We start from the raw sequence: 10,084 nt of genomic DNA on the forward strand, positions 1-10,084 counted from the left end.
ACCATAGCTCTAAAAAGAAAACTACAAAGAACGACTGGGGACAATATATTATGGCAGTATATTATGACTCTAAAGCAAGAAATTACCACACGCATATGTAGTTATCTTGGATACTTTTTCCTACAGATAACTATAATGTTATGAGAGTGAAATCTTGATTTGCCACAAGATTCACCTGCATTCATTAAGCACAACATAATTGCACACAATCTTCTGAAAATTTCACCTTCTGGCACCATTTCTATATTTTTCAGTCCTAAAATTACCTGGAAGCATGTTACCATTATCAATAATTCACCATTAATATTACTATGCTAGGAAATGTCTCAATTTTTAAGTCTGTGGGGAATATTTACTAAATCTAAATTTGTTATGTCAATTTGCATCATTTCCATAACTATATAAATAACATGAAGTTATTTGCAAAATGTTAATTTAAAAGACCACTTGCTATCTGATAAGTCTATTTTAATGTATATCAGTTATGTAAATATATAACCGATATGAATAATATCATTTGTAGTGAAACCCAAACTTTGATTTTCATTAGGCCATTAAATAGTCCAAACACAAAATGCGTTCATTGCATCTGAAGTCTGCAAAACCAAGCTCTATTAAACCAATAGTTTTATTTATATTTCAAATATGAAACTGTATTTCAAATTAAATAACCAATGTCCCACATCTCCTAAGTAAGCGTACATAAAAAAACCATTACACCATTTTCACTAATCCAATATATTGTCTTGACACATAGAACAAAGGTATTTGCTGCCACCATGCATATTTGTATTTAATACAGACAATCTATTTTTTGCCTAAGAGCAAATATAAATATATTATTCCATCTTTTAGATCTTGCTAATCACTTTGTGGCATTTGAAAGTATTTTGACATTCACTGAAAACATAAATTTTGCCACAGGATTTTTCAACTAAAATGCTTTGTTCTTGGTAGACAATTTACATTGGTATTTTTTATTTTTGTATTCCTTAAAAAAAATAGAATCCTTCATAAAAATAAATCCCTCAATGCTAAAAATCTGAATTAATAAATCTTCTGAAGAGGTTTGCACTTTGCAGTTTGTTTATTAAGCTAAAGTTCATGAATCTATTAACACAGGTGATGGCTTCTATATCATTATATACATAGAGAAATCATCTTCACTAATGCACAAGCTTCAGGCAATGTTGTATTAGCAACAATAGACTAAAGCAAGCCTCAGAAGTCTTGCTGGATGTTTTCTTTATTTGCCTCTCCATGTTGCTGCTTAATTTGAGAAATTTCATTTTCCAACTGCACAATAGTTCGTTCAATCTCATAATTTTTACTGACAAGGGACACCCATCTAGAAAAATAGAAAGAAAAAAACATCGTTTTTCCCGTTTTATTGCTAAAAGAAAGAATATTCATTTTGGGGTGTGCAATACTATATTGTCAATAAAATAGAAAGATAGCAAAGAAGTGCAAAATAACATATTAGTTAGTAGAATGTGCTTAACACAAACAGAACTTCACCTGAGATGACAGAAATAACATGGCTGCTGACGGGAGGAAAATATAGATAATAAGGGACAATGTGAAAAGGCAACAGCCTTAACACTGCACAGAATTGTTAATACATAGAAACAGGGATTTACGATCTGGTTCTTATAACTTATGTTTGCTTAACTACGTTGACTAATTGTTGACCTAGTCCTAATTGCCAAGATTGACAAGTGATGCTAAACCATAAGCCATGTTTAACAAATTATAATGGCTGGATAATCAATGGAACCAAATAAACTGCGCAATTTCATGGCATGCCACACATCAAGTTATTTTGTTACATTTAAGCTCCAATAATCTGCTCCATATTGAATTTCAAAAAAAAAATTATTTATTCCTCCTCCCCCCCATATGAGGAAATGAATATTGAGAGAAAAAATCTTGCAATTGCTGACTTCTATTTCTACATATGGAAATATTTTATTAAACCCAGTTACATTTTAAAAGATTAATTCAGTGGTTCTGAAGAAATTAAAAGTAGGTGAAATAATAGTGAGAAAAACTACTCACGTGGATTCCATTTCACGAAGTTTAGCACCAGCTGTGAGTTGCATGTTCTTCCGCTGCCAATTAAGGTCTTGGATGTGTTTTCTGGAAGAAAGAAAATGGCATAATGAATTATACAGTAATTTATTCTGCAGCCCAATACCTTGAGATAATAATCCTTAGAGTTATAAACACTTATAACACAGGTCTTTAAAATGACATCATAAAAATGAAACAGCTCACTGGATACACTTGGAGCATCTCACAATGCTCACAGTGAGAAAAGCAGGATAGTTTTAGATTCTAGATGTATTAACCAGAACGGCATGTCAATCATTCTTGACTATCATTGTGTAGATATGCCTCTGAATTGCAACATAATGAAGAACCCAATGCAGAAAACCTAAGATTTATTTTAATTTTATATAAATTATTTTAAATATTTATAAATTCTATTTATTATTTATATCCTAATAAATGAAAGTATTTCCCATCAACTTTCAATACATTGCAAACAAACTGCTTTTTTACCATCACAGCAGTCATATTTTTGGACTGAATGAGTGCTGTTAGTAGGTGACATTTAGTATATTGTAATGGTTGGAGGTTTGCTGGTTTTGGTTGAATTGTGGTGGAGCCTTTTGAGATCGTCACCAAAGCAGAGAGAACAGGATTGGTTTGCTGTCTGACCTGTAAGACGTATATCTTACGCGGCCTGAAACAGAGTTGTTTGGAGGGACAGAGCGCCATTTGCTTTGTTTGGAGTTGGAAAGCTAGTCATAGGGGATTGGAGCCAGCAGCAATGGTGGCTGAATCGAAGTCAGTGTTGCTGGCAACTGGATTGCCCACTGCCAAGTCTACAGATTGATTGCTTTGTGAGGTACTTGGCAGAGGCTGTTCACACCTGTGGCACATGTGCCATAGGTTTGCCATCACGGATCTAGGGTCTAACTCTAGCCATTTCTGAGGGCATGCAAGGCGTTGCCGTCAGCTCCAGCATGCATTGGCCAGCTGATTTTCGGCCTTGATTTTCTGCCATTTTTCTTGGAACGGACTTCCGGTTTGCGCGTTGGGCTGTTTTTCGCCCTCCGGAGGCTTTAGGGAAGCATCCTAAAGTCTCCAGAGGGCGAAAAACAACCCAATAGGCAACCCGGAAGACTGTTCCCAAACTTCCAGTTTGCGTGTTAGGCCGTTTTTCGCCCTCTCCAGACTCCTAGAAAGCCATGCTCGCATGTGCAGGGCAGCGGGGTGTGTATGTGTGTGTGTGTCACACGCGCATAGGCAGGGGGCAAAGCACGGGGGATTAAATTATGGGGGTGGGCACGCAAGCACGTGCAATAACATGCGCACATACTTTTGGCACCCAAGGCGAAAAATGTTCGCCATCACTGGTCTAACTCATAATAGTGATAATACACCTGACCTGGTTTTTCTGTCAGATCAGTGACAGTGTTATGCATAGGCAGAATTTGTGGTTGAAGGGGGTGGGTTTTGTGTGCTTATAAGGGGGGGACTTTAAGCCAGTTGAACCTTGCAGATCCTAGTTCACTCACTTCAGTGTTAGATCCCTCTCTTCTGGATTGCTAAGACTGTGCATGACAGGACACATGACTGGATTGTGATTAATTAGAGAATCAGTGGTTCTACTGCTTTTTAAGTAGGTAGTGGTGTGTCCATTGTTCCCTCTAAGGTGCGCGGCTGCGCGGCCGCGCACGTGGCAAGAAAATACCGCGCAGCTGTTTCTAACTGCCGCGCAGTGATTTCTGTCGTTTCTATCAGTCGCCCCGTGTTCAGCAAAGCAAACGCGGGGAAGTCCTTTGCAGGCGGCTAGAACTGGCCGCCCACAAAGGACCTTCCCAGACTTGTTTTGATGAGCACGGAGCGACTGACAGTGGTTTGAGCCGGCCAAAGCTCCTGTCAGCATCCCCGCCCTTGGCAGTGGTGCCTCTCCCTCCACGCAGAGCATCTGAGCTGGGCCCCGCGTTATCCCTACCCCTTCCTCCTCCGCCGTGCTTTTGAGGAGCCATGAGGCCGCGGGAACTAGTAGGAAGGCGGCGGAGGGGGAGGGAGCAGGAAAAAAAGACCTCATGGCTTCTCAAAAGCACAGTGGAGGCAGCGGCAGGGGTAACCCAAAGCCCAGCTGAGGTGCTCCAAGGGGAGGCACCGCCACCGCTGCCATGGGCGGGGGCACCTGCGGGAGCTTTGGCTGCTTTACCTTGGCTGCAGCGCTGGGCAGAAAATGTGTTGGTGATGTTGGAGGAGGTGGCGGCGGCGGCAGCAGTTATTCTAGTGGCGGCGGGGACTCGTTGGCATCTTCAGCGGCAGCCCTGCCCCCTGTGAAAAAACCCGAAAATGGAGCAGATCCATGCAGATGACGTCGCCGCAATATGACTGGAGGAGGAATTCTGGGAGTTGAAGTCCACAAATCTTAAAGCTGTCAGGTTTGAAGACCCCTGGGATTTTTTTCCCTAAAGGGTTAGGGGTGCAAGGATCTTGTAACAACAGTTTTAAGACTTGCATGCTTCAAATGCCAGACTTTCTGAGCCAACATTTTGGTTGCTAAGCAGGAGCGTTGTTAAGTGATACTGATATTATATAACACTTTTAATTAAGTGGGTACCTTGAATAAACATAACTTTTGAGTTTCAAATAATACTGATTTCGTTGTTGTCTTAGGTGACATCTGTGAAAAAAATTCAGGTGCTGAGGCATGAAAATATGCCACTCAAACACTATACTTTTCTGCTCACACTGAAAAAAAATTAGAGGGAACATTGGGTGTGTCCCCTCAAGAGGCCTTCACTGAATCCAACTAATATGGACGTATTTCATCCAGTTTCCAATCTTCCCTTTTTATGGAAGGTTGTGGAGAGTGGTCGCATGACAACTTCAACGAAGATGATTATCTGGACCTTTTTCAGTCAGGATTCAGGATAGGGTTTAGGACTGACACTTTATTGATAGTGTTCATGGATGACCTCTGGTGGAACAAAATGGATATTGCATCCATGGGTAGTGCATCCGAAGGAGAAATCAGCCGAGGAAAAAAAGTGAATCGTGATCAAAGGTTCTACTGTAGTTTCTATCCATCCATCCAGCAGGTTAGGCAATGCTATGAATCCTACCAGCCAGGAAATGATGGCTGGCAGGGACCAGAAGACATGCTTTGTCTGCTCTGGTTCCTGTCCTTTGGAAGATCCTTCCTTCAAAGCCAGAATGGCCCTGAATCAGTTTGTTTTTAAAAAAAACCTACTACGTGCCCACCCCAGGACTCATAATGTGTTAAGGGTGCTGCTTCTTGATTATACTGATAACTACTATGACAATTTTGTCAGATGTTGTGTACATTTTTGTATTTTTAATTGTTTTACTGCCCAAAGTCACTAGGGTAATATGGGCAAAATCCCTCCACACAGCTATAGAAAATAAGTAAATAAATTGTTTTCATATAAATATGTATTCCTTATATAAATGGAAGTCTGGTGGAATCTGTAGCCAAGAAAAATTTCGCTCAACTTAAACTAATTTACCAATAAGGATAAAAATGATGCAAACAAACTCCACAACCTTATTTCTTCTGATTGAAAGCAAAAGCAGCTCTTACCTTAAACTTTGCAGCTCTTTCTGTGCCTGTTCAATCATGTGGACTAAATGCCTAATTAGCAGACAAAAATACAAGTTCATTATATCATTCAAATATAAAAAGGGAAAATAATGAATTATTATTTCACAATAATTCCAAGTACCAGATTTGGTCATCTGAAGATGGCACCAAAAGGAAAGCGATCTACTATGGAAATAGTAGTATTATGGTAAGGTCCCTGCTATATGGAACAGCACAGGCCCTTTTGCAAATACAAACGTATGTTGTTTAAGTAAAGTAGGTTTTGCTACACTGGACACACTGGATATATTTACCATTGCAATGGTAAAAATGCTTATCAAGAAGTTTGCAGTTCCAACAAAGGTGTCTATGGGTACATTGGAAGTCTTAGTGTCATACTGGGGACTCATTTTTATTAAAACTGAACATTCAATATTTATAATTTAAACTATATTACCTGGTAAAATAAACAAACAGAGCTTATGTTAATTTAGTTCCCAAATCTCTTTTATATTTACTGCTGTTAATCTTGCCATTTTTTAAACCCGATGCTAAAAATTTTATTAAAGTGGTAAAACACCTGACCTAGAAAAGGAAATTAGAAAACATACTTTGCATATTATGCCTGCTGTGTGGTACAAAGAAATCCGTACAGGCAGTCATAGACCTACAGCAGTCCATTTAGTCACCATTGGAAATTATAATGGCACTGGAAAAATGACTTACGACTGTTTTTCACACTTATGAACATTGCAGCATCTCCATGGCAACTGACTCATGTTTATGGTGGTTGCAATATCCCGGGATCATGTGTTCCCCTTCTGCAACCTTCTGACAAGCAAAATCAATGGGGAAGCCAGTTTCAATCATGTTACTAATTTAACAATTGCAGTGCTTCCCTTAACAAGTGTGCAAGAAAATGGGGCAAAACTCACTTATCAAATGTCTCCCTTAGCCACATAAATTCTGGGCTAAATTAAGGTCATAAGTCAAGGATAACTTGTATTAGGTTTCACCCACAACAGAAAATTTGTGTTTCCCTTTCCATCAGTAAGCAAATAGCAGAATAGATAATCCACATTTGGTGATCAAAATTTGGACGAAACAATACAACCTTATTTCATTTTACCTTTACTTTACTGTTCTGAAAAGATCATAAATTTGAGGTTTTACTTAAAAGATACATAAAGTCATTGCCCCTGTTAACTGCACAAGGTCACTAAAAGAGGCAGTCACTAAACAAGAACTACCTGTAGCTAAGGGGTGGCTGCATATCAGTCTTAATTTACCAATTAAGTCTCTTGACAGCATTCTTTTATTACCAAAAAAAATGAAGGTCTCCAAAATGGAAACAAAATACCAAGTCTTGCAGATAACCCCTTTCAAAGAATGACTAAGGTGTATAACAAACAGCTTACTCATTATATACTTTCCAGCCATTGCAGCCATACTGAGACATCAGCTCCAAATTTTCAATTCGAACTGCTTGATGTTCCAGTTGAGCCATTGAGTTATTAACACATTCCTGCCATGCTGTAATATCATTCTTCTGCCCAGAGGAGGGTGCAGGTAACTCATATCTGTAAGGAAAATGAGAGGAAAAAGCATTGCATCTCATTAGAGTATGTGATATATAACCCATTATTTTTAAGATTTAAACACTGTCTGTTTTTTCCCCCAAGGTCAATATTTGTAAAATACATGTCCATTTCCTCTCATATATTGATGATTTGTAACTCCCAAAGCAATTATCTTAATTAGATGAAAATATTATTGACTACTGCCTAGTTCTTGCATGTCACAATGAGGCAGGAAGTAACATATTAGCTTTTAATAATTCAAAACATACCCTAAAATTTTAGTTCTACACTATGCCCTAGCATAGATGCAGACATTGTATCTACATATAGCTAGCCTTACCTTTTCATGCTCAGTAATTCTATGGGCTGTCGAGCTGCTAGGCGTTCAAACTCATTTCTCATTATTTCAGTCTATGAATCAAATTAAAGACAAATTAGTTATATCCCAAAAAGCAGGAGGTGAAAGATTATAATTAATGAATCATGCAACAGCTATACATGTATACTAGTCTTACCCCATTTGATTATCTTTTAGAGGTTTTGGATTATAAAATTTACCACCTCTTGGGCAGTAAGTACATTGATCATCATATTCAGAAATAGAGATTTGTGGAATTATTTTTCCTGAATTAGAGTTGGAGGAGGATGTCATTTATACACTTATCTCTGCAACCAAAGTTTTACATTTAATGCTGAGTGAATTATCCATTCATAGCTAACCAGATGAATATAAACCAAACAGCAATACTACTAGAATACTAATACTACTAGAAATATCCTAAAATTAAGAACCCTTTATTTCTTTCCTGTGAAAGAAATGCTAATTTGCCAATGTGCACGTCACAAATTATTGGCCTAAAGTGTATTATTTGAACTGGAAAATATAATTTTTAGCAAGATACAAAACTTCTGATGAATAAATGCAGATTATAATCCGCTGCAATTTGCCAGAGAGTAAATTTTATGGGAGAAAGTAGAATTTACACCATTACTATCAGTTTTTTGAGCCAAAAGTCCATTTCAGATATATGAAACATACTTTTGGTTATTCTAGAATCTAGTCTATGAAAGTGATACTGCAATTGAGAATAAATGTGGCAGTTCCAAAGCTTTTTTAAAAAAAATCTAAATGGCTAAAGTGATTCAGACTCCCTGCACATATTTTAGGCTACAGTTTAACATTGCATATGGATCTCTTATGGGGATTTTTTGTAAGATGTTTAGAAATTAGAAGCATGAAATTTCTGCAGCACAATCTTGATGATGTCAGGATCATTCCACCCCATCCCATCTGGTCCATTCTATTGCTAAAGGATTTTTTCTTTTTAAAGCACTACAGACGTTGCACACAGAACACACCCACACAAATAAGGAGAAACTTTGAAAACTGTCCTTTGTATTTGCAACAGATGAAAGGTAATATTACATTTCTTCTACTCGTAACCATTTCTACAGAGTATATTATGTTTGCAGAAAGTACTATTGTCCCTTTCTTACCCAAACTTTTCTGATCATCATGCCTACAAAATCGGTTTTTATCAGAAATCCTTGCAAAGAAAGAAAGAAAGAAAGAAAGAAAGAAAGAAAGAAAGAAAGAAAGAAAGAAAGAAAGAAAGAAAGAAAGAAAGAAAGAAAGAAAGAAAGAATGAATGAATTGTGGGCAAGGTCAGAACTACTCCTATTTCTAAACAGCAAACCTGCATCAGGGAAAGTGTCAATAAGCACAAGTCAACCAAACAGATTTCACTCCCCTCCAGTATCTTCTGTGCGCTCGTGTTCGGGAACGTCTAAAATTTAGGCTCTTAAATGGTTTCAAGAAGAGGCCTTTCCTCAATTTAACGTCCCGTGATGGGCTGGACTCCCACTCCCATAATCCATGCGTAACTCCGCTGGGCCGTCATTACAATTCCTGAACGACGGGAGCGGCGGGGTCTACAGAAAGGGCGGACTGGCTTCAATCGGCGGCCTGATCCCAGGCGAAAGACGGGTGGCGCTCACCTCGAAAGTGCTGTAGTCCGGCGTAGGCAGGTAGCTCAGATAGTTCTTGGTGGGTCTATAGCGCCGCGTCTCCTCCTCCACCAGCGCCGCGGCCTAAGAGAAAAGCGGACAGCGACTCGCTTAGCTCCTCCGACAGGCGCAACGGATCCCCAGCCCGCCTCTCGCCTTTCCCGAAACGCCACTCTTACCGCTTCCCGGACGCCCGGCGCTTCGTAGCCTTGGTCGAAGTAGGGAAGCGCATCGACAGCCACTTCGCCCGCCACTAAGCCCGGGCCGGCCATACCGGATCTCGCGCGAGCCCTTTCCGCTTCTCAGTTGCCCCGCGACAAAGCTCCACCTAGGCCTCTCCTCCTCTTACAGCGCCTGCGCGGATGTAACACTTCAGCCACCTAAATTTTACTCTCAGCATGGCTGGCTGAAGAATTCTGGGAGTTGAAGTCTTAGAGTTACCAAGACGCTAAAAATCCTCCGGCCAATCGGTACCTTCGCATCGCTACGGATAGCACGGAGCTGCTCGATCGCCCCTCCCTACCTCATGCTGTTCAGATGATTGGATTTCAGGTCCTGCAGTTGCGCACTACTGTAGTTTGGCAAAAGTGTATTCGGGGAGTTACTGTACAACGCGTCTGAAAAACATAACACTGAGTAAGGAGCTTGAAGAAGCACGTATCTTACTTTGCACACTTCCAGGATGGGCTATAGATCCTGGATTCGTCCCAAATGTAGACGAAATGTACATTACGTACTCTATTGCCAAAAAAAAAAGACATTCCTTAATGAGCTAATGTCAAAATTATCGTGTCCCTTGTCATTTATAGCAATGTTTTTCAAACTTGGCAACTTTAAGATATGTGGACCAACTCCCAGG

The 10,084-nt window shown here is 39.5% G+C and overlaps 1 protein-coding gene across 1 annotated transcript; it reads right to left on the reverse strand.

The window, feature by feature from the left end:
• Positions 1-610: 610 nt before the first annotated feature.
• On the reverse strand, positions 611-9,572 carry BCAS2 (BCAS2 pre-mRNA processing factor). The gene is made up of 7 exons (XM_087720168.1): positions 9,405-9,572; positions 9,217-9,309; positions 7,559-7,629; positions 7,057-7,218; positions 5,639-5,689; positions 2,059-2,139; positions 611-1,348 (listed from the first exon to the last, which is right to left on the reverse strand). Exons 1-7 carry the CDS (start codon positions 9,495-9,497, stop codon positions 1,222-1,224), a joined length of 678 nt encoding a protein of 225 aa, XP_087576294.1. The 5' UTR covers positions 9,498-9,572; the 3' UTR covers positions 611-1,221.
• Positions 9,573-10,084: the final 512 nt, after the last annotated feature.

Source organism: Thamnophis sirtalis, unplaced genomic scaffold (assembly GCF_051295495.1).
Source record: "Thamnophis sirtalis isolate CommonGarterSnake01/CBP01778 unplaced genomic scaffold, rThaSir2_p1.2 scaffold_7, whole genome shotgun sequence".
Taxonomy (NCBI): domain Eukaryota; kingdom Metazoa; phylum Chordata; class Lepidosauria; order Squamata; family Natricidae; genus Thamnophis; species Thamnophis sirtalis.

Coding starts and splice junctions, on each gene's coding strand:
- BCAS2 (XM_087720168.1), bottom strand. CDS start 9,497: ATGGCCGGCCCGGGCTTAGTGGCGGGCGAAGTGGCTGTCGATGCGCTT. Junction 7,219..7,558: donor GAATTACTGAGCATGAAAAG/GTAAGGCTAGCT, acceptor TTTTCCTTACAG/ATATGAGTTACCTGCACCCT. Junction 2,140..5,638: donor AAAGAGCTGCAAAGTTTAAG/GTAAGAGCTGCT, acceptor TCTTTCTTCCAG/AAAACACATCCAAGACCTTA.